Raw genomic sequence first — 24,403 nt, forward strand, 5'->3', positions numbered from 1 at the left:
CATTATCAAACTGCACATAAAAAGATGAGTACCTTTATTTTCTACAGAAACATGGCAATGAAATATAAGGAATATGTAATCTTTAAACCAGACTAATCAGATCGACATGGATAATTTGACTGACCGATGCCAATATGCTCAAGAGGTTTGTACTAGGTTGGTACAGTTTGTATAATACCAGGTTGACAGTAAAGTGAATTAAACTTCAGTTTAGGTCCAGAGCAACAACAAAAAAAAGACAGACAGCATGTCCAGTTGAGACAACTCGAACCCTTCCCACAGCCCAAACCCTTTCCGTGAGAAGCTAATCCACAATTTAGCACTCGCATACAAATGCCAACTAGCAATAAAAAAGGATTTGACTTAACACTCATTAAAACATTTGCCGCCACCTACTGGTGGTTTGGTTTCATATTTAAAAGTATAATTTCCCCCAACATATTTTATTTGCATGTTTAAAAAATTTTAAAACATTAATCTTATAAAAGTATTTATGCATTTGAAATGCATTTATGGCAGCTCAGCTTCATCAAACAGTGTAAATACATCTAATGCCACTTCAGATGCAGACTCTGTGTTTCCTGCAGTGGAAAGACGGAGTTTGTTGATACTGATTTCATTTGAATGGTAACAACTCTACAAGTTTATTATTATTCTAACTGAATTAATTGAAACAGTGTAAGTATTTGATGTGAAAGATGACACATTTAATAAAGTTAGGGGAAAAAAATGACCATTTATAAACATAGTGGGAAATGACATCTGTTTTGTTACATACAGCAACTAATTTCTTCCTCTTTCCAGTCACAGAGCACTTTATTTTGAGAGTTGTTTAAGTCAGAGAACAACTGTAACTTAGTCCAGATTGGGGGAAATTGTAATGTTTAATCATTTATTTTATTATATAAATAATTTTTGTATTGTAAAAAAAGTATAGATTTTTGTTTGTACATGCTGCCAATTATAGTTCTTAGAAAGAAAATGGGAACTGCCAAAAATCAATATCGGCAAGTCACACTTACAACAAACATTGGAAATCAGAATCAGCCAAGACGATTGCAATCGGTGTCTCTAGTTTAGATGCTCATCTCAGATTCAGACTGGAGCTTCATTTGTTTTCACACAGAAATAGATTTGCCTTCAATACATTCTGGTATTCATTCATAACCACTTGCCAATTTGATAAAAATTAATAAATGTAGCCATTTACAAAAAAAGTACAACATTCGTTTACACTCCACACTATATACAGATACTTATGCATAGTACATTTATAAATTCATTAAACAGAAATCCAAGATTTAAATACTAATGAAAAGGTACTAAACGTACTAATGAAAGCACTAATAATAATAAAAAACTTATATGTACAACTTGCACTCGTTCAGTGTTAATGATTACTGTCCCCAAAAAGCTTTTAATCTACATATACATACATATATATATAATTCCTTCATAAGAACTGATTTGTCTATGCAAACACAATCAACCTTTACAGCCTCTTAAATCTTTAGCTAAAAGCTCCCTCCTAAATTTGGTTTTGTCTGATTTAAGTTTTTTCTTGTTAACTTTCATAAACAAAAGACGAAGCCTGACACACTCCAGGAGTCGGAGGCGTTCATGGTTCAAGAGTTTCCCTTTGCAAGACGCTTTCAAAACGCACCAGTAAAAGGAACAAACAAAAGAGAGTCCCCTACAACAGCCCTGGTTCCACTGGCATTACTTTAACAGCTTATCATCAAAACATAGACTTCAGGTTTTGTTAGCGGAGAAAAAAAAAGGTTTCGGCCTCAAGTTTCCATACATACACACACAAGACAAAAGTCAGCGTTTCAACTGAAACATTTCTAATTAGATGTCTACAAAACTCGAGCATAAAAGCAAATGCATGGATTTCAAAATATTACATTTAGGTCAGATTAATATAATTTGAAAGGATTGAAAAAAGTTTGCATGACTTAAATCCAGTTGCTGCTTTAAAGTTTTAAGTTGAAGTAGGTGAAATGACATTTCAAGTGTAAAAGAAAAAAATACTGCTTGAAATAAAATGAAATAAAAGGAAATATTAAAAAAAAAACGTATATAACTTATTTATGCTTGCTGCCCAAACATAATTGTTTTTTCTTTTAGATTGATATAAAGTAATTAAATAAACTAAAAATGTCTAAATCAAAATTACTCAAAAAATGGCTCAAATTAAAATAAAAATGTAAAACATAAAAAGAAAATTGAAAATACTAAAACTACAATAGTACACCAAATGATACTATAACTGGTAGAAACTCCTTTAATAGTTTACAGAGCACCCCAGGATGCACCTCATGAAGCGGTTACTGTATGAGCATCTGGGATCTAGACAAAGAGCTGCGGTTTAAAATCTTTCTATGGTCACTACATAATTAAAGTAGGTGCATTCATATATTTGATTGGTAGCATGTACAAAACACAGACAAACACGTTTTTGTTGTAACCAGCTTTAACCTCCAGCTTCACCATGTCAAGGTGGCAAACACGTGTGTCTATGCAGCCTGAGCACATGGCGGTAATGGGAAGGAGCTGGACAAAGACTGTTCACGGATTGGCCTCGCAAAAGTCTTTTAATGCAAAATTGCGAGTCGAAACCTCAATCGATACATCTTAAAATACGACAGATCCGCCACTGGACCAACCCCCTCAGTATTCAGATGGTGTTAAAGGACAATCCCGCTCCCTCTGGATATACAGACAGCTGAAGAAAATTACCTGGGTGCTTCAAGGTTCAAGTCTGGATACAAACCCAATAGATAAAATATGAAGTTCATATTGAAAATATGAAAAGTAGGTGGCAGGGATGTACAAAACGATTTTAAAAAATTGACTAGGTGACTAAATGGCAACAAAAAAAAAGGATGAATTAAGCTACAGGAAAACTATGAATGACAAAAATAAACAGTAGCTTCGCTGCACTGAAGAAAATGACAGGATCCATCCATCCAGGATCAATGGACCCACCTCAGTGTCGACACATTCATCTGTTTCTCCAGGTTTAACTCATGAGCGAGCGAGCAAGAGAGAGAGAGAGAGGGAGAGAGAGAGAGGGAGGGAGGGAGGGAGAGGCAGAGCGAGTCAGTAAGCAGACACCGAATGAGAGAGGAAGGGTTAGAGGACGGATGAAGTTTTAAACCGGTGATCACGCTAGGTGATGCCAGCTGCTCAACAACAAGGACATTCCTCAGCATGCAACTGAAAAGAGAGATAATATCTGGATCCGTTCCCACACAGAATTTAGTCATCGCAATGTACTTTTTTTGTGAGTACATATAAAATGAGAGAAGCTGCAAACTGAGGAACGTTTAGTGAAGAAGCACTTATTTCACTTGCTTAAAAGACGGGGAAAAATACAACGATGAATAATATGGAATTAAACTAATGCACAGAGGAAATCTTCAGGTTTTAGTTTAAGGTAAGTAAAAAATATATATACTCAATTTTTAAAAATATCTCATAAGCGAAAAAACGTATTTAGAACCATTTTAAATTTAGAAAATATATAGTTAAAAAAATTTATTTTACTTTTTAGCTTTTAATAGGGAAAAAAATGTGGCAAAGTTAGTAGGGGAAATGCAATAGTCTTTCTCAGAATTTCACTAAAACCACATTAAATAATGTGATAAACACCCTATTTCGCTTCCCTGCACTGACAGAATGAATACACACAGAAGTCAAGCACTCTTCAAAACATTTCAGGAGTAAACATGCCTCACAAGTTTCAAACTATACAACATCTGCCAAGCTACTACTATTGTCGTTCTTATGCCAGCTTGGCTTTCAGTTCCAATGCCAAATCCTCCAGTCGGTCCATTATTTCTCATTAAATAGATCTGATGACATTTATGGAACCTCCATTCGCTGCACCTTGTCTGTGCACATCGCAGCTTTAGGTGAACCAGAACTTGTTTACTAGATCATAATTTGGCTCTCAAACAAGAACCTTAAAGAGCAATTCAGCAATAAAATGCTGTCATTATTTGCTCACCGTTACGACAATGCAGTCCAAGCTTTGGAATGATATGAGAGTGAATAAATGACTTGGGTGCATTTTTAGGGTGAACTATCCCTTTAACAGTGCTGGGTAGATTACTTACTAATTGTAGTCAGTAACGTAATGCATTAGACATTTCAAGTAATATAATCAGACTACTTTCAGATTACTTTTGACCTAACTCGTTTATCACATTGATTTAAATGGGATAATCTTGTACCATACTGATATAAAAATACAAAGAGAAAGAAAATATATATAATTCGATGTTATTAACAACAAAGTCCATTAAACATTGCATCAAGGTTTCATGAAGGAACTGCAGTGTTCACCAGTAGTTGATGCGATGTTGAAATATTAAGAAAACACTTTTTTAAATTAAATAGCTATCTGACTAAAATGTAACAAATTACAAGTACTTCATTTTTGGAATCTGATCATGAAATCCAGATTACATACAATTAGTTATTACCCAGCATTGCCCTTTAAATCCAGTCATTTGTCCTGGAAAATCTTTTAACAGATGCTATTCATCCAAAAGAAATTGTCAAACACTGTGTTTGAGAGTCTGGGAGAAAACAGATACCAAATGTAAATATGGGAAGGGTGGGCTTTTGTTGGTTGTATTTGTCGAAAACCTCAAAGACAAAACTTTAAGTAGCTGGGTTACACCAAGCCATGGTGATGTGAAGAAACTGAGGAGTCCCCTAAGGACTGCAGGGATGGGAAAATGACAGGCTTGCAAATATGTTCTAAAGGTGTTCCACAGGAAGAGAACAATGTATGAACGCAGAAAGAGAAAGAAAGGTTTCGACCAAAGAGCTGAAGCTTACCAGAAATCATGAACACTGGCAGGTTTACCTTTGGAGGAAGGAGTACAATAATACAACGTGTGAGTGCCACAATTTATTGACCAAGACAGCAGTAACTCTAGACGTGAATTCACAACATAATAACCTGCTATTAAATGTAATAATAAAAATAAAAGCAACCTTTACCAACTGGAGTAATTCAAAGGTTTCAGTCCTGTGGAGGCAAGATGTGCTTACTAAAACATTAAGACCAAACGTCCACCAGCGGCCACATCCATCTACATCTGTGGACCAGGTGAAGACAGGCACTGAAGTTAAAGCCATGACTGAACACTGTGAAAGTCTACACAGTGCTTGATAAAGAGTCTCAGCAAGGCTAAAAACAAGAGCCCACAAATGTGTTTCTCTGAGAATGAGAGAAATATTTACATGAGGAAGTTGAGACTTGGCAGTGCAAACCTAAAGTGTGGTGGAGCAGAGTGTCTCTTTATTTTGCTTTCAGGAAGAAAGGGCACACTTACCTGTAGTCTATATGGGAACCTGGGCTGGACGATAGAGTGAATATGTTAACTTAGATTTTGTGGGTGAGACATAACATTTTTTTTTGATGTGCTATTCATTTCTCCATGAAGCTTTCTAAAGACAGTTTCAGATTAGACAAAACTGAATAATTCCATTGAGCGATCACCCGAAACTTTTTATAGGAGGGTTTGTGATATTTTATATATTAAAGTGTTTACATGCATAACATTTAGGTAAAAACTGACTCACACAGAATCACTTTCAAACCAAGTGGCTATCTGTTGATCCAGGGCTTGAATTTTGGCGCGGGATTGCGCATAATTCTACTGATTCCTGCAGTTTCCATGCTTGTAACGTGGGAAATTCCCGCAAATATTTCAGCGTGAAAGACGCTCGGGACAGATGACGGAATGTATCATTTTGCATGTGTTTCTGAGCCTTACCATTTTAAACATTAAAGTGCTTGATTCAGTACTTGTGTACTCTCTGTGAGATCGCTTTTTGTGAGCAAACACCCAAAGCGTGCGCACATAGAGCCGCATTTGAGAGCGCGCGATTACAGAATGAAGTTGTGTTTCGCCTTATTGCGCGTAAACGGCCAAATACATACAAAATTAAGTCAAAATGCCCATCTTGATGAGTATTCACGTAAACAGTCGATTTATACTAAACACTGTCGGTATATAGGCTATTAAGTGAATGTAAACATTTGAGAAACAAAACTTGTGTAACAGTATATGTTAGATCCGTGCATGAGGTCTTAAAGGTGCAGTTGGAGATCTTGGAAAATGCTAACTTTAGCCTGATAGCACTGAAAGCGAATGTCCCACCCTCCCCGCAATCGCAGTCCAAAGACACGCCCCCTGAACGCATATACGCTCACAGACCAGAATACCAACATTACTACAATAGGCTGCATCAGCGGTTCCTAATTCCAGCCCATGTTTCGAAGTGAAGTTCAACGGATTTCCCCTGCTCAGGGAGTAGGGAGCAATGGACACTGTGTAGGGATCATATTGATCGGAAGTTTCCATGCTTGTAACGTGGGAAATTCCCGCAAATATTTCAGCGTGAAAGACGCTCGGGACAGATGACGGAATGTATCATTTGCATGTGTTTCTGAGCCTTACCATTTTAAACATTAAAGTGCTTGATTCAGTACTTGTGTACTCTCTGTGAGATCGCTTTTTGTGAGCAAACACCCAAAGCGCGCGCACATACAGTGGTGTGAAAAAGTGTTGGCCCCCTTCCTGATTTCTTATTTTTTTGCATGTTTGTCACACTTTAATGTTTCAGATTCGCCTTATTGCGCGTAAACGGCCAAATACATACAAAATTAAGTCAAAATGCCCATCTTGATGAGTATTCACGTAAACAGTCGATTTATACTAAACACTGTCGGTATATAGGCTATTAAGTGAATGTAAACATTTGAGAAACAAAACTTATGTGTAACAGTATATGTTAGATCCGTGCATGAGGTCTTAAAGGTGCAGTTGGAGATCTTGGAAAATGCTAACTTTAGCCTGATAGCACTGAAAGCGAATGTCCCACCCTCCCCGCAATCGCAGTCCAAAGACACGCCCCCTGAACGCATATACGCTCACAGACCAGAATACCAACATTACTACAATAGGCTGCATCAGCGGTTCCTAATTCCAGCCCATGTTTCGAAGTGAAGTTCAACGGATTTCCCCTGCTCAGGGAGTAGGGAGCAATGGACACTGTGTAGGGATCATATTGATCGGAAAACAGTTCATGCACGTAGCTCACTTCTAACGAGCTGTTTATCTGAATCGGGTGTGTTAACTAAGCGAGAAATATGCAGAGCGGGGGGCGCGAGGACTGAGATTGGGAACCGCTGGGTTACATCATGTGTCATTCACCGGTGAGAAACCTTTAAAAGTACTACAATACCAGGAAGGAAGATCGGGTTGTTGATGTCTGCCATTCTCGCTCTGTCTGCAGTGTGCGTGAACGCGCTGATGACGTATCCTGTCTGCGCGAACCTGGTGCGCAGAGGTATGCTAACACATACGTTTGACAGGCAGGTAGGAAAGCCAATTAAAACGCTCGGACCGAGTGTCCTACGCCTTCCACAGAATATATAAATGCAGATAAATACATTTAGACCACTTAACTTAATGATTGCTATAGGGATGTGAAGAGACTTTCAACCAGCATAACAAAAAATGTTTCTGAAGACAATCACCTATTGCACCTTTAAGACTCGTTCACAGGGGGAATTCCCCCCCATTTTCCAAAACAAAATTCAGGCCCTGTGGTCAACACCGCAAATTTGCATTGCAAAATCTTTTGGAAATCTTTCACCCTTACACCAAACTCCCAGTTGCATGGATTCTTATTACATTTACACACTACAGTTTTCTAAATTTAAAAGTTAATTCTTTTCAGATTCAACATTTATTATCTACTGAGCAACAATGGCTGATTGAATAAAAGATTACTTTAAATGTTTAAAAGATTCAATGTTCCTGTGATTGGGAGAAACTACCTAGTCGATTTAACCTAGTGTTTCCCAAGCAAATACAGAATGGAGTCATCTAATGCATGTTATACATGTGACTGTAATGCTGGTTAAATTAATTTAGCTCCAAAATGACTACAAAAACATGCCGGATTCAGAAAGCCCAGCTGGCAATAATGTAGCCCTCTCTGAGGAGCTTCTATGAGAATCTGTTTAGTAAAGAGGGGTGACCTGACTAGTGCCAGTTTTCAACATTTGGTTAGAGGCTCTCCAAACCATGGAGGTCCGCTCACTCACACAAGCTTAGAGATACATGATAGTTCTGGTCCATGCAGACTAGAAATCATGTTTGAAATAGAAGCACCTAGCGTAAAACTGAGACCCAAAAAGATGTTACAAAATGCAACTTTGATAAACCAGTAACCTGAAGTATTTTGATAAGATATTTAAGAGTTTCATGATGTATTTTATGAAAAATTTCACTAATTTTGCATTTTACCTTCCTTTCCACTTCTGGTAAATATGGAATTGTAATGAGAGCAATAATATGGCATGTACCACACAGTCCATCCATTTTACTTGAGCATGAAAAAGACAAACAAAAACTTCCGAGATGAAAACGATGTGATCTTATTTGAAGGCTTTAAACAGCAGCATCTGTAAGTGCAATGTGATGAAGACCAACTCGATTATGCACCATTTCATGTCTGTCACTAAAATAAACAGCGTCACTGAAGAGCTTGATGAATAGAATCTACTGAGCAACAATGGCTGATTGAATAAAAGATTACTTTAAATGTTTAAAAGATTAAATGTTCCTGTGATTGGGAGAAACTACCTAGTCGATTTAACCTAGTGTTTCCCAAGCAAATACAGAATGGAGTCATCTAATGCATGTTATACATGTGACTGTAATGCTGGTTAAATTAATTTAGCTCCAAAATGACTACAAAAACATGCCGGATTCAGAAAGCCCAGCTGGCAATAATGTAGCCCTCTCTGAGGAGCTTCTATGAGAATCTGTTTAGTAAAGAGGGGTGACCTGACTAGTGCCAGTTTTCAACATTTGGTTAGAGGCTCTCCAAACCATGGAGGTCCGCTCACTCACACAAGCCTAGAGATACATGATAGTTCTGGTCCATGCAGACTAGAAATCATGTTTGAAATAGAAGCACCTAGCGTAAAACTGAGACCCAAAAAGATGTTACAAAATGCAACTTTGATAAACCAGTAACCTGAAGTATTTTGATAAGATATTTAAGAGTTTCATGATGTATTTTATGAAAAATTTCACAAATTTTGCATTTTACCTTCCTTTCCACTTCTGGTAAATATGGAATTGTAATGAGAGCAATAATATGGCATGTACCACACAGTCCATCCATTTTACTTGAGCATGAAAAAGACAAACAAAAACTGCCGAGATGAAAACGATGTGATCTTATTTAAAGGCTTTAAACAGCAGCATCTGTAAGTGCAATGTGATGAAGACCAACTCGATTATGCACCATTTCATGTCTGTCACTAAAATAAACAGCGTCACTGAAGAGCTTGATGAATAGTCCAAAAGCCTCCCGAGTGTTTAACCTCTTGAACCGTTTTTGTTAAACTCAAGCTTGTATCCATTTATTTAATAATGTTAAGAACCACTAAATACAAGAAGAGATGCAAAAGCTGGGATGAATTTAAAGTAATGCATTTATGTGCATGTCCAAACAAGACATCATAAACAAGAAAAACCAGTCTACAGCTTTTACATTTAAAGTGAGCCTGATGTGTCAGGAAACATTGTGGGAAACGCATAAACAATCGACTGAAGGGATTAGCAAAAACATTTTATCATATTGTTTGTTCCATGTAATTAATTTCTTTCCCTTCATCACTATCAAACAGTCAGTATCATCATTATGAAGCATCTGTGATTTAGAACATGTTTGACTTATCTGAAGTTCTTCATGGGTGTCTAAAGAGGAGAACTGAGTAGTTAATACTAGTTTGGAATATTTAAGAGAACAGGTTAGGACTGGATTTTTCTGGAACCATTGAATTGCGCACTAACTCGGAAGAAGTTAGCATGCATGAAATAATGGTGAAAAGATGTCTTTAAAATGTGTGTGTCCAATCACAAAATGACATATAGGTCTCCGAGTTGGTCCTAATTTAAATTCAGACAGCCCACTGATTAGTGCTTAATATTCTCTTCATATTTCAGACTCCAGATGGCCCCTTGCAGATTTCCTGTGCCCTATCTGGCTCTTTCTGGATGTCTTGTTCTCAACTGCCTCCATCATGCACCTGTGTGCCATCTCCCTCGACCGCTACATTGCGATCAAGAAACCAATCCAGCACAGCCAGTACAAGTCCAGAGCTAAAGTGCTGGCTAAAATCGCACTGGTCTGGCTAATCTCTATAGGTATGTCACAATGATGAAAAACACTTTGGAAAACAAATTACATGTGTTCAGTATTTTCCTTCACCACTCCTGGAAGAGTCTGGAATAATCTTGAATCGTGTCCTTTATAAACAATTGTGAATTAATCCTTTAAATATTCACATCTACTATAAAAACGAAAGGAAATATTGGCTTTACAGATGCAGGGAATTTCCATTTTCAATTTTATAAACACAAACACCACAATTTCCTTCCAGAAGATGAAGAGGCTTATACGGTTTCAAAAATGGGAACAAACTCAAATCTAGTGTTTCATTACCTACATTTAACCAAATGTAAAATTACAGCTTTATACAAATGTGGCAAAATCCAGTCCTTGAACGCCAAACCGATCAATGATCTCAACACTCGTCTCCGGAAAAGTTGCATACGCACAAATTTTATTTATCTCATGTCACTGACTGACCAGGGAGCTTCCGTTTATACAAGCAAAAAGATCGGGTTTTAGTTATACGTGGACGCTGGATTGTGGGGGGTGAAACGAAAGTAAACACCTTGCGATTTCTACTCGTTAACATCAGTCCAGATGATGACTTTGGCTGCGTTGTTTTGGACTAGCTCGACGCACGTTCTGGAATCATGAAGCCATTTCTCCACCATGAAAGGCAGGCCACGATCTGTGTCACTTCAACACTGACCATGAACACCAAGTCCCTGTGCACTCCTGAGAACGACTTCGCATATTCTCACCTTTGACAAAGCAGTTTTACGGTTTAACAGGAGCTGATGGTTATAGATACTTGAAGTGAGAGAACTCAAGTCTAAGATGTGTTATTGATGTTGTACCTGCTATTATTGGTAATGAATGGCAAATGCATTCGCAATTCCACTTGTTATCACAAGACATCTCCTGCTCTTTTTAATTGTATTTCTTATGTGAACACCTTAAGGGAGGTCCGCTCACTCACACAAGCCTAGAGATACATGATAGTTCTGGTCCATGCAGACTAGAAATCATGTTTGAAATAGAAGCACCTAGCGTAAAACTGAGACCCAAAAAGATGTTACAAAATGCAACTTTGATAAACCAGTAACCTGAAGTATTTTGATAAGATATTTAAGAGTTTCATGATGTATTTTATGAAAAATTTCACAAATTTTGCATTTTACCTTCCTTTCCACTTCTGGTAAATATGGAATTGTAATGAGAGCAATAATATGGCATGTACCACACAGTCCATCCATTTTACTTGAGCATGAAAAAGACAAACAAAAACTGCCGAGATGAAAACGATGTGATCTTATTTAAAGGCTTTAAACAGCAGCATCTGTAAGTGCAATGTGATGAAGACCAACTCGATTATGCACCATTTCATGTCTGTCACTAAAATAAACAGCGTCACTGAAGAGCTTGATGAATAGTCCAAAAGCCTCCCGAGTGTTTAACCTCTTGAACCGTTTTTGTTAAACTCAAGCTTGTATCCATTTATTTAATAATGTTAAGAACCACTAAATACAAGAAGAGATGCAAAAGCTGGGATGAATTTAAAGTAATGCATTTATGTGCATGTCCAAACAAGACATCATAAACAAGAAAAACCAGTCTACAGCTTTTACATTTAAAGTGAGCCTGATGTGTCAGGAAACATTGTGGGAAACGCATAAACAATCGACTGAACAAATGCATACGCAATTCCACTTGTTATCACAAGACATCTCCTGCTCTTTTTAATTGTATTTCTTATGTGAACACCTTAAGAACCTAATCGGGATCAGATTAACCCCAGATAAGCTGAACTGTTCAGGGCTTCTGCAGAACCAATGAGTCTGGCAATCCACCAACTAGTAGCATTCCTTAAAAAAATAGAAAGTAACTGTCAAAAGCACAAAAAGTACTATTCAGTAGGCAGGCATTTACAAAGGAGATGACTAACTATGCAATAACCTAGTCCAGTGGTGCCTAATCCTGCTCCTGGATATCCACTATCCTGGAGAGTTTAACTCCAATGAGACCAGCTCATTTAGGTCCAAGTCCAGGCCCAGACCAACAGAGGCTGACTCAGAGTCAAGACCGAGACCAGAAGGAGGTTGACTTGAAGAGGGTCTGAATGATTCAGACAGTGTAAATGCTTTACTTTGGGATACATGAAATCTGGTCTTGATTACTACAATACTGACTCCAAATTGCTCCAACTGCCTTGACATTTCAAGTAACCCTGTGGACCATGTTTAGCAGGTTAAGGTATGTTTAATTAGAGCTGAAGTTAAACTGTAGGAATGTGACTCTCTAAAAGCAAGATTGGACATGCCTGAAGTAAATTTTAATTGGCTTGATAATTTCAATGTTTAATTTCAACCTTATTCCCTGCTCAATTTAACGATTGGTCTTTTTCCATTAGGTATTGCAATACCTATTCCAATCAAAGGGCTACAAGTCTTCGACCATCCAAACAACATCACCTTCAACAACAACCACACCTGTCTGCTGTCGCCAGAAGGCTTCGGGGACTTCAAGGTGTATGGGTCTTTGACAGCTTTCTTTATACCTCTTACAATTATGATGATTATCTACTTGCTGACAATCCAAATACTGCGCAAGAAGGCCTATCTTTTGAGAATGGGAGCTACAAGGCCCAGCATTTCCACCATCTTCAACCAGGAACTACCAGTTCTCTCTTCACCTGTGAAAGTGGCCAATGCAAATGGAATTAAAAGGGACCGAACACTGCGTCCCGTCACAAGGGATGAGGTCCCTCTCCGCAGGATGTCCACCATAGGAAAAAGGTCCATGCAAAACTTGAGCAATGAACAAAGGGCGTCAAAGGTTCTGGTGATTGTATTCATGTTGTTTGTTGTAATGTGGTGTCCTTTCTTCATTACCAATGTGACTTCTGTACTCTGTCAAGGGTGCGACAGTAATCTAGTGGAGCAACTGTTGGATATCTTTCAATGGGTGGGCTACGCTTCGTCGGGAATCAACCCCCTGGTTTATACACTGTTCAACAGGACGTTCAGGGAGGCCTTTAAGCGCTACATCACATGTAACTACAGCTCAGTGAGCAATGGCCAACTTTAACTTTGGCATGCAGGTTATTTTCTTGCCGTTGTATAAATACATTAAACTGTCTGAGATTTACCAGAGCATAACTCTGAAATACTGATATTACAATAAAACGTACAGCAGAACAGGAAACAAGAACAACACTGCAAGCTCTTTTGCTGCAAGTACAAAACCACTTATGGAAATGTCGCCACCTGGAGGAAATGCAGGACTGATGCCCTGCTCAACACAAAAAGAAAGAAAGAAAGAAAGCTACACTATGTATAATGTTTTTGTTTTTTCCTATCTATTAATATTTCTGTGTTTTTTATATATAAATAATTTAAACTTAATTATTTATCATGCGTTCCAAAATGAAAATCAGATTATGGCCTTGTTTGTTTGTTTTTTCAGAATTCAGTAAAAATACTGACCTAATAATATTTAATTATAATGTTTAATGATATCTAATCTAATAAAGCCCACACCATACATTTTTGAATGATATTCCTGATATTCAACTCTGCTGCCCTGACAAGGTTATTAAATAATTATATTATACTATATTATGTCTATAGTATATTATGTGTCTTCCCCTGATTTTAAAACACTTTTTCCCCTTTTTCATAAGTTACTTAAAAACTTGAAGAAAAAAAACAACTACATAAAACATTACAATCTAACCTTTTTTTCTTTCTTGTAATTGAGGAATGACCCTTATGTGTTTGCATCTAATAATTCTTATTGTTTGTAATATTTGCAAATGTAAGACTCACAGCCACGTGCAGCAGTCGCCGGATGGCTTTGTTGTTCCCAGAGCCGCAGTACGCCATGGCCACTGTGTACATTCCCGAACGGCGCAAGATGGGGTCCTGTCGGGACAGTGAGATGAAACAGAAGCTCAGTGTGCTGTCTGCACTGAAGACCAGAACCTCAAAACACAGTTAATATATTCACAGAATAAACAAAGCCTTCTGGAAACAGTTAAGACTGCGAAGAATTCATTCTGCTTGTTAGAGACACAATTAGCATCATTTAAAATAACCTAAAAAAGGTATGAAATATTACAATTTCATGAAAAGGATGCGATTAAGGGCAAGTACAAAAATGAATGTGATCTGAAATATAAAAAATAAAAAAAAAGTTTTTATTTTATATACACTATCGGTCAAAGGTTTGGGATCAGAACGATTTTAAATGTTTTTCTGCAGGAGTTTCTTCTGCTCATCAAGGCTGCATGTATTTGATCAAAAATACAGGAAAAATGTAATATAGTGAAATATTATTATGATGTAAAATAACGTTTTTCTATTTGAATATATTTTAAAATGTAATTTATTTCTGTGAGGCGCAGCTGTATTTTCAGCATCATTACTCCAGTCTTCAGTGTCACATGATCTTCAGAAATCATTCTAATATGCTGATTTATTATTATTATTATCAATGTTGTGCTGCTTAATATTTTTTGGGAAACCGTGATACTTTTTCCAGGATTCTTTGATGAATAAAAAGTTAAAAAGAAGAGCATTTATTTAAAATATAAATCTTTTCTGACAATATACACTACCGTTCAACAGTTTGGGGTCAGTACATTTGAATTCTTTCTTTTTTTGAAAGAAATTAAAACTTTTATTCAGCAAAGATGTGTTAAATTGTTAAGAAGTGATAAAGATTTATATTGTTAGAAAAGATTTATATTTTGAAAAAATGCTGTTCTTTTAAACTTTTTATTCATCAAAGAATCCTATAAAAAGTATCGCAGTTTCCAAAACAATATTTGGCAGCACAACTGTAGCAAACATTGATAATTCTAATAATAAATCAGCATAGTAGAATCATTTGTGAAGGATCATGTGACACTTTATACTGGAGTAACGGCTGATGAAAATTCAGCTTTGATCACAGGAATAAATTATATTTTAAAGGATATTAAAATAGAAACCATTATTTCATATTGTAATAACATTCTGCAAGATTTCAAATAAATGCAGCCTTGATGAGCAGAAGAGACTTCTTTTAAAAAAACATTACAAGTCTTACTGAACTTTTGACCAGTAGTGTATGTATGCATGTCTGTAAATATACATATACAAATAAAAAAAATAAACTCAGTGCTCACCTTATCTCTACATAGACTCTCAATTAGAGCATCGGCCTCTTCCATCCTTCCGTACATTACCATGGCGATGCCGACAGCAAGTCCACGCAGGATCTTTTCATGCTGGGTCTCTTGAGCGTAGCCCACCATGTCCTCAATGGCCTGGGCTGACTTTGAGCCCAACATCACCAGCCCCAGAGCAAGACCAGACGCCTCTCCTGTGACAACACCAATCAACAAGTTGACAGTGAGCTGAACCTAGAATTACAGACTGATTGCCATGATGATAAAGTGTTCTGGGTGGTTGCCCAAAATTCGACCAATAGTAACAGTGATGCTTGCGTTCATGAAAACTACTGATAAAGATTAACTAAAGGTGCCAAAATCAGATGACAATAAATTACGTATAAGATGTTGGACATGCCTGTTACTGCATCATCTTGATAGAGGTTTGATTTGAGCAGATCGTAGACATCTTGGCGAGCAGTGCCCAGGGCAGCTAACCCGAGACCCAGAGCGCCACCATGACGAACAATCTGGACGAAAAAATAGAAAGAATATAAAGTATTATTCCTGCTTTTTGGAGTTGCAGTGCAGTGAAACTTTATTTGAACGTGATTATGCACATACATCATTACTAGCATTCTTTAGCTGGCTTAGAAGGTAGTCGATGATTTCGCCTCCGTGATTAGCGTGGATCAGCCCAAGGGCATATAGCCCTCCTCCTTCCTGATAGGCTGATCCAGGTGAGGTGTCTTTGGGCAGGTAAGTCGCCATTAACTGTAGTGCCTCCTTTTCATGGCCCTGGACACAAATGCAAGTAAATTTAACAAATGAAAATAAACAAATAATGATATTACATTTTTTTATGAAGAAAAAAAAACAAATTTCAATCACTTTCCACAAGCAATACAAAATATGAGCTTCCTGCTACGTTGAAATGTCCCATTTTTTTGTAATGCCAGAAAGTAGTGCCATAACAATAAACTGAATCAACTCAATACGCCAAAATTGTAACGTTTAATTTAAATGTCGATCTCTGGACAGTCAAAAAAACCAAACAAACAAAAACACTATTTTATATATATATATAAAAAAATGTATTAATTATAATTACTAATATTAAAATGGTTTTAATAGTTCTCACTACAAACATCTAAAACAAATATCTAAATACACAAAAAAACATCTAAAACAAACTAACAAACAAAAACATCCTAAATCTAAAACTAAACAAAATCACACAAACATTTGAAACAAACAAAAGCAAACAAACATACATCTAAAATATAACAAACAAACATCTTAAATAAACAAATATCTTAAATTCAAAACAAAAGCAAGCAAACATGCAAAACAAACAAATATGAATGCAAACAAACACCTAAAACAAAAGAAAAACAAAAAAAAAAAAACATTTAAAACTAAAGCAAACAAATATCCTAAAAGGGAACAAATGCAAACATCTAAAGCAAAATGAGCACACAAACATGTAAACCAAACATCTACAACAAACACCAAACTGTGCTCTTTTTGTGGAAAGTGCCTTGAGCATATATGATGATGCTAACCTTGTGAATGACGCCAAGACTGGCTGTTGCAGTGAATTTGGCCCAGTTAGTTGCTCTTGCCAGCCACTCCAAATTCTCTCTGTAAAATAAAATGGCAATTACCATAATCAGTTTTCTTGTTGTCAGTATCAAGAGGCCAAATTTCCATTAGCGAGACGAAGCATGTGAATGTGCTTTACCGTAGAAACTGGTCACTTGTTGTTCCCGTGTGCATGAATGAGTTTGCGATGACCGTCGCTGTGTGACACACCGAATTTCGCACCGCATCCTGAAATAAGTCAGGAATAAAAATATACCAAGCTCGTGAAGTGGAGAATGCCTACATCTGGGATTTGATTCATATTAAATTTACTTGAGCTGATATCAAAGACCATCAGAGGCTTTAATCAGTTCAAGAGCTGGTTTCTTCTCACCTTTGTGTTTTTGAGGATCATCAGATCTGCGTTGTTGTTTCGAATGAGGAACTGAAGGTGCAGCTCAATGGCCATTTCACCACTTAGTATTTTGATCATTTTTGAGTTCTGGTCTTTTGGCTCACTCTTCTATTTAAAGGAAAAGAATAATGAAACATGTTTCTATAAGCATGGTATCTGATGAGCTAAAAGTCTTAAAGTGATGACTCGCCACATCAGCAGCCTTTCCAGCAGGAGAACTGCCAGCTTTATCCTCCGTCTCCATCACATCACTGAAACAATAACAACACATTTAATTATGTTCTCAATCATCTTATTAAATCTTCTCATATTTCAACGTTTTTGTTTAAATATTCCTCAAGGATGCGAGTTACAGTGAAGGAACTTCACCATAACTAAAGAGAAAATGAAGCCTATTTTTAGGATTTATGATTTTTTGCAGTGACGTGTGTAATTCTCAATGACTTATTACTGTATATATTTTTTTACTGCCTTGCAGTAGAAAACATTGTACAATGATACATTTTTTTTTAAAACAGCATAATTTAAAAAAATAGCACAATAAAATCTGTCATGATACATAAGAACAAAAGTTATTTTTCACATTAAAATAAATGCAAACTTCGGGGGGAAAATAGGCTTAATTTTCTTTTAAAAAAGTAATTATTTTATTGTCATTTTAAAGTTTTACAATAAAATATATACAGTCATTCTCAATGACTTATTACTGTATACATTTTATTACTGTATATATATATATATATATTACAGTCTTGTAGTAGAAAAAATTTTACAATGATTAAAAAAACAAACAAAAAAAACAGCATAATTAAAAATAAATAGCACAATAAATACTGTCATGATACATAAGAAAAAAAGTTATTTTTCACATTAAAATAAATGAAAACTTCGGGGGAAAATAGGCTTAATTTTCTTTTAAAAAAGTAATTCTATTCAGTGTTTCCCCTAGTTTTACTGCTTTTGGGGGGTAGCTTTTTAATGGTTAAATGACATTTTATTAATCAAAAAGCATGTCTAATTAATTAAAATCATGAAACTTAAACAATTTAACATCAATTTATTAAAAGTTTAACAAATATTACGTTTAGGGCCCTATGAAATGTTTTATTTGTCCAACCTTATGTTTTACTGTAACCAAATTCTGTTTTAGCATGTCTAATTTGAAAGCATAAAACAAGTTTCATTTATTCTTACAATAGCCTTATGATTTTTTTTTGCTCAGAAATTCTGTGTTGTGTATTTACATTTTGTTTTAAGGCATAAAACATTCATTTAATCTATCTTTTAAGTAATGAAAATTAAACAAATTAATTTTTTGGGAAAATAAAGGTCATTTAATATTACAATTAAAACATTGAAGAAATATTTCTGCCAATGCCCTCAAGTTAAACCGAACTTTTATTTTGACAGGTTGCCGTGAATACCATTAAATTTCTGTGTGTATATGATATGAGGATAGTTTTACTGAAATGAAACGATCAAATGCTGATGAAGTGACTCTCAGAGCAGTTCTGGAGATGTTGTTAGTGTATTTATGTCCTCATTAGTGAGACGGCAGAGGTTAATATCACCGGAAGCGTCACGAGCGTTTCAGTATGAGTACTACACAAAACCGCGCGTCTGCGCCATTCATTAACACAGAGACACGCAGAATTCATATTTAAATATGAATCGGGGTGGGCTTACGTGTGTGTGTGTGTGTGTGTGTGTGTGTGTGAGCGCGCGCATCGGGCGGAACGCCGCTGTGCGTGATACAGAGAGTGTGACCATAACGTAGAGAGACTGAAATGACATGCCGTCCTGTAAATAAGATAAATAACATAAGGCGATTTAGTTTGCTTAATGAAAGAACAAGGTATAGACATGTTCTATAAGAAAGGTAACTTTACATGACTTCTGTTGTGATCTGGCGCTATAGAGAAAATATAATTAAATAAAATTAACTTGACCTTCAAGGTGGGCGGGGGGTGCCGTTGGGGGGGCGGGCCGCCCCCCTAAAATAATGGCAGGGGAAACACTGATATTTTATTGTAAAATTTTAAAGTTTTTAATTTAAACAAATTTTACATTTTATTTATTTTTTCATATATTCTCTGATTAACTGACATCAGTGCAACGTGACAGTCTCAAAAAGTGATAATAGCATTTCCGTGTTTTCACGCACACTTCGCTAAAGAAACATTGTAAACTTGACCCTCTCATGAATACATATGACAGCTGGCCAGAGGCAATTATTTCTAGTTAAGAAAATGACCATTTGTTTTTGTAAGACACTGATTCATCTGCTGGGGTCGTATGGATTACTGTCATGATTGCTGTATGTGTTTTTGAAACGTCAAAATTCTGGCACCCATTTATCTGCATTACACACAGATAAGATATTTTCTAAACTGATTTATCAGTTGTTCTCTCATACACCAATGATACACCAATATGGAAGCAGTAACATGTGTACCTGTCTTTGTCTTGGGTGGGCACGGTGCCTGTGTTGGTGGATCCGGGCACGGCGGGGATGGGTGTGCCCACGGTCCGCAGGTTCTGAATGACAGAGGACAGGAACTGCTGGCTGGCGCTCTCATACAGGTCAAAGCAGATCTGATAGGCCATCAGGAGGTTACCATCTTTCACAAGCTTCTCCAATATATCGCTCACGGCTTGAGGGTCGTCAAGGAAAATCAGACACTATGATGAAAAACAACAGCGTCAGAGAGGAATCTCTGAACGCACAGCAGGATAAAGATCAACCCGCTCAGGACAGGTCACCTGGCAAACGTTAATGAAGTCAGGCTTCTCCAGGTTCATGTACAGCTTGACGAGAACTCGGAGAACGTCGTTACGAAACTTCTTGTTCTGCATGAGGGACATGCAGATCTTCAGGCTGTAGGCCAGCAAACCAGCAATGTCATTCTGTAGGAAACCAAACAAGGCCTGAAAACTGGTTCTGACACAGCTCATTAACATATGCCTATATACACACATATATATTTTTATTTTTTTTTTCCTTTAAATACTGTCCACAAAATCAAAGTCATATGGTGCAAGAAGTGGCAAAATGTCACATGGTGCAACTTCCATCAAAAGTGTATTAATATTCTATTATTAATATTCGATGTAAGACTGTGCAGATAAATAGCATACAGATTCCAGGATGGTTTTCTCAAAGATGTCTAAGCGTCGAGTCTCCAGCGCGATGCCGATGGCTTGTTTGTACATATGATCTCCCAGGCAGCGCTGGAACATCTTGTTGACGATTCCCTCCAGACGAGGATCGATGCTTTTCTTCTCCTCATCCTCTGGCAGCTCGGCATTCTCAACACGCAGTTTGGTGTAATGATCAATACACTTGGCTGATGGGCAAAAGGATAACACAATGAAAAAGGCTGGTAAGTCTCTTCTGCTCACCAGAGCTGCGGTTATTTGATCAAAAAAAACTGTAAAAACTATAATATTGTGGAAAAATTATGATGATTTAAAACAGCTGTTTTCTATGTGAATCTCTGCTAAAATAATAATTTATTTCTGTGATGCGCAGCTGTATTTTCAGCATCATTACTCCAGTCTTCAGTGTCACGTGATCTTCAGAAATCATTCTAATATGCTGATTTGCTGCTCAAGAAACATTTCTGATTATTATCAATGTTGAAAACAGCTGCTTAATATTTTTTCAAGCTTCTTTAATGACTCTAAAGTTCAAAAGCACAGCATTTATTTGAAATGTAAATCTTTCACATCATTATAAATGTCTTTACTGACTTTATAATAAAAGTATTAATTTCTTTCAAATAGATTCACTTACCAATAATGGTCTCCACATATTCGGAAACGTCACTGACGTTGAAGAGATCTCCAGCGCCCAGAGCGTAGTTTAAAGACTCCTCAAAAGCCCCGAGGTGGTAAAACACTTTAGAGGCCACCAGCGCAGCAAACGCTCTGCTACGAAACGTCTCGTCCTCATACAGGACCTCGCTGACAGAGAAAAACACGGTTCATCACTTCAAAAGTATCTAAACATTCATATGAAATGTTTCAGAAATTGTTAATCACTTTTACACTACAGTAGTATTATTGTAATGGTAACACTTCTTCATTAAAAATGATATAATTTAAATAAAATAAAAAACTAAATAAAAAGCACTAAATAAATATATATATATATATATATATATATAGCATTTTTAAATAATGTATTATTATTATGATTATTATTACTCATTTTTACAGTTTAATAGTATTTTTATACTTCAATAGTATTATTGATTTAGTAATTTCTTCTTTTAGCTTTATGATTTGAAAAATAAAATGAAAGTAATTTTGAATTAGAATTTTAATCATGATCATGTCAAAGTAAATCAATAAAGAAATATAACACTATTGCAATAATACTACTGTACTGTAAAAACAAAAGACGAGCAATTAATAACAAGGAGAGTTGTTATTATTATCCGAAATGATATTTTTGATTTAAACTCTAATATTTTAAACAATATTAATAATACATATATTACTATTGCAATATTGCGACTGTGCTGTAAATAAATATTTAATTATTATTAAAATGACAAAAAAAAACAGTGAATAAATATTACTATTTCATTTCTACTGTCGTATTAAAAAACAAATACAAGTAATTAATAATAATCAGTGGTAGTATTTAAATGTATAAACTTAAATTATAAAAAAAATGAGAAAACCACTAAAGCAATGTATTACTAATCTCACTATTACACTGTACAATAAAAACGAGTACTTGATCATAATAATTTAGTTTACAGAACTGCTGTAAAACTACAATATTACAACAATCATGTTCTTTTTTTTCATCCAGATTCATGCAGTTCACATGGGCTACACTTCTCAATTATTAGTAGTACTATTACTAATAATTAAAAAACACAACCCTGCTTACAACAGGTTCGAACCACATTCAGATGAGCTCATAGCCATTTTTTTGGCTGCAATTCTCTTCTAAACCAATCAGTCACTGCTACTTACATTTTGTCCACAGACTCTGAGATCTCAGCCCAGAAGTCATTGACGATGGCGTTAAGTTTCTGTAGAGCAAACTCCTTTAAAAGAAGAAGAGAAGCTCGTGAATCTGAATCTGTATCTGTAGAGCTGTGTTGTGACTGAGCTCCTGCTGTACCTTGAGCTGCGGCTCCTCTTCATCCAGGAGGGAGATGATCCCAGCTGCAGAACAGCAGAAACACCAGTTACTGCCTTCTCCTGCTTGCTGTCTCTATATCGGTCTAGCAGCCTATCTATCCATCTGTCAGCCATACCAGTCCATAAGGACAGTGGCATTATTACAACCTCGCACACCCGTTTGACTTACAAATAACAGTGTTGTACAGTAAAGACAATGTTGAGACGCATATAACACACTACCGTTTTAATACAACACGCCAGTTTCTTAGTTTCGGTTGCTGATGTAAACAAACCGCTCAATGTCACGCGAAACGACATTAGCAAACAATTACACTCTCACCGCTGCATTTAGGCGCTAAAGTAGTACATATAGCGTAATTACAAGAGTACGTGTATTTGCGTCAAGCACAAATAAAGTCGTAAAGCTCATTAGACTCGTGCGCCGCGTTAGCCGTTAGCCGCTAGCTGTGTGACTCAGCTAAACCAAACGCACTCTTTCCCGTTCACTCGCAAGCACTCACCGGCTGAAGTGATCATGTCTGTTTGTGACGGTCACCGGATCTCCTCCAGCACACGGATTTAAACACACAAACAGTCAGTAGAAGAAGAAAGTCTATTTCACTCTCAATGAAGCTGTGTGTATTACACAGCAGCGGCGGCGGTGGTGGCACAAACTCATCTGAAGATGAGCGCTGCTGCGGGGCGCGCCGAAAACTGCGCCTGAAAATATGATGTGGCGTTTCGTATGCAGTCACACTGCAGAATGCATGAACGTGGCAGTTAGCAAAACGACTGTTTTTAATGGGTAATATCAGTTATTTTCAAATGGATATATTGGTGGGGCAAGAATAAAAAAGAAATGTTTCCAGACAGGCTTTGAGGCGGTCAACCCTACAGCGGCTCTTCTTCTGTGCCGTTCAGAAAGCAGCTCGTGACGCTGTGGCTGATCGAGCCGCTCGGTGGTGCAACATGGAACACATTTCCTTCTTTCTTTCTTTTTTAATCTGAAAAATAAATAAGTAAAGAAATAAACGCAACGTAGCCTGATGTAACTCTTCCTTTATTCAACATTATGTCTTGTATAGGACTGAAAACGTTTTGAATGGCTCAAATGAATTCCCTTCTTTGCTTCAGAATCACATGAAGGAATCGTGCTTGAATAAATCAATTAAAGATGAAAGAAAAGTCGAAAAGAAAAAAATACATGTTACACAAATTAGTGAACACAAATAAGTGAAATTGGTTCAAATTAATTAATGAATTAATTCTTTTTTTCTCGCAATTCTGAGTTTATATCTTACTTTTATCTACCAATTCTAACTTGAAACTCGCAGTTCTGAGAAATTGTGAGATAAACTCAGAATTGTGAGAGAGAAAAAGTCAGAATTGAGATTAAGAAATCGTTTATTTATTTATTTGTTTTTCTCTCTTTCTTTTTCGTGGCAAAAAAAATCAGCGAAAATGACGAAAATATTTATCAAAAGACATTGAATTCCTTGGTGAATTATATAAAGTCATGTACGAGTGTCTGTCTTTCTAAGATTTTGTAAAGGTGTGTTTTTGTTGTTTGTATTTTTTCTTGCAACCCCCCTTTTCTTGTGAAAAAGTGAGTGAGTGTGTGAGTGAGTGAGTGTGTGTGTGTGTGTGTAAGAGTGAGTGAGTGTGTGAGTGAGTGAGTGCGTGCGTGCGTGCGTGCGTGTGTGTGTGAAAGAGTGAGTGAGTGTGTGTGTGAGTGAGTGAGTGTGTGAGTGTGTGTGCGTGTGAGTGTGTGTGTGAGAGTGAGTGAGTGAGTGAGTGTGCGTGCGTGTGAGTGTGTGTGTGTGTGTGTGAGTGTGAGAGAGAGTGTGAGAGTGTGTGTGTGTGTGTGTGTGAGTGCGCGT

The 24,403-nt window shown here is 36.6% G+C and overlaps 2 protein-coding genes across 2 annotated transcripts; one reads left to right on the forward strand and one right to left on the reverse strand.

Moving 5' to 3' along the window:
• Nucleotides 1-9,965: 9,965 nt before the first annotated feature.
• LOC107550659 (5-hydroxytryptamine receptor 2B-like) lies at nt 9,966-13,311 on the forward strand. The gene is made up of 2 exons (XM_016231996.1): nt 9,966-10,256; nt 12,635-13,311. Exons 1-2 carry the CDS (start codon nt 10,133-10,135, stop codon nt 13,309-13,311), a joined length of 801 nt encoding a protein of 266 aa, XP_016087482.1. The 5' UTR covers nt 9,966-10,132.
• A 680-nt stretch (nt 13,312-13,991) lies between these two features.
• On the reverse strand, nt 13,992-23,229 carry LOC107550670 (26S proteasome non-ATPase regulatory subunit 1-like). Its single transcript, XM_016232008.1, has 15 exons — nt 23,045-23,229; nt 22,522-22,565; nt 22,371-22,444; nt 21,175-21,344; nt 20,517-20,725; nt 20,142-20,285; nt 19,834-20,060; nt 17,569-17,629; nt 17,358-17,486; nt 17,124-17,212; nt 16,945-17,023; nt 16,004-16,177; nt 15,798-15,909; nt 15,395-15,591; nt 13,992-14,147 (listed from the first exon to the last, which is right to left on the reverse strand). Exons 1-15 carry the CDS (start codon nt 23,058-23,060, stop codon nt 14,007-14,009), a joined length of 1,866 nt encoding a protein of 621 aa, XP_016087494.1. The 5' UTR covers nt 23,061-23,229; the 3' UTR covers nt 13,992-14,006.
• Nucleotides 23,230-24,403: the final 1,174 nt, after the last annotated feature.

The sequence above is a fragment of the Sinocyclocheilus grahami genome, unplaced genomic scaffold (assembly GCF_001515645.1).
Source record: "Sinocyclocheilus grahami isolate Dianchi unplaced genomic scaffold, SAMN03320097.WGS_v1.1 scaffold405.1, whole genome shotgun sequence".
Classification (NCBI taxonomy): Eukaryota; Metazoa; Chordata; class Actinopteri; order Cypriniformes; family Cyprinidae; genus Sinocyclocheilus; species Sinocyclocheilus grahami.

Coding starts and splice junctions, on each gene's coding strand:
- LOC107550659 (XM_016231996.1), top strand. CDS start 10,133: ATGCACCTGTGTGCCATCTCCCTCGACCGCTACATTGCGATCAAGAAA. Junction 10,257..12,634: donor GGTCTGGCTAATCTCTATAG/GTATGTCACAAT, acceptor TTTTTCCATTAG/GTATTGCAATACCTATTCCA.
- LOC107550670 (XM_016232008.1), bottom strand. Junction 20,286..20,516: donor AGAAAACCATCCTGGAATCT/GTATGCTATTTA, acceptor GGTTTCCTACAG/AATGACATTGCTGGTTTGCT. Junction 15,910..16,003: donor TAAAGAATGCTAGTAATGAT/GTATGTGCATAA, acceptor TTTTTCGTCCAG/ATTGTTCGTCATGGTGGCGC.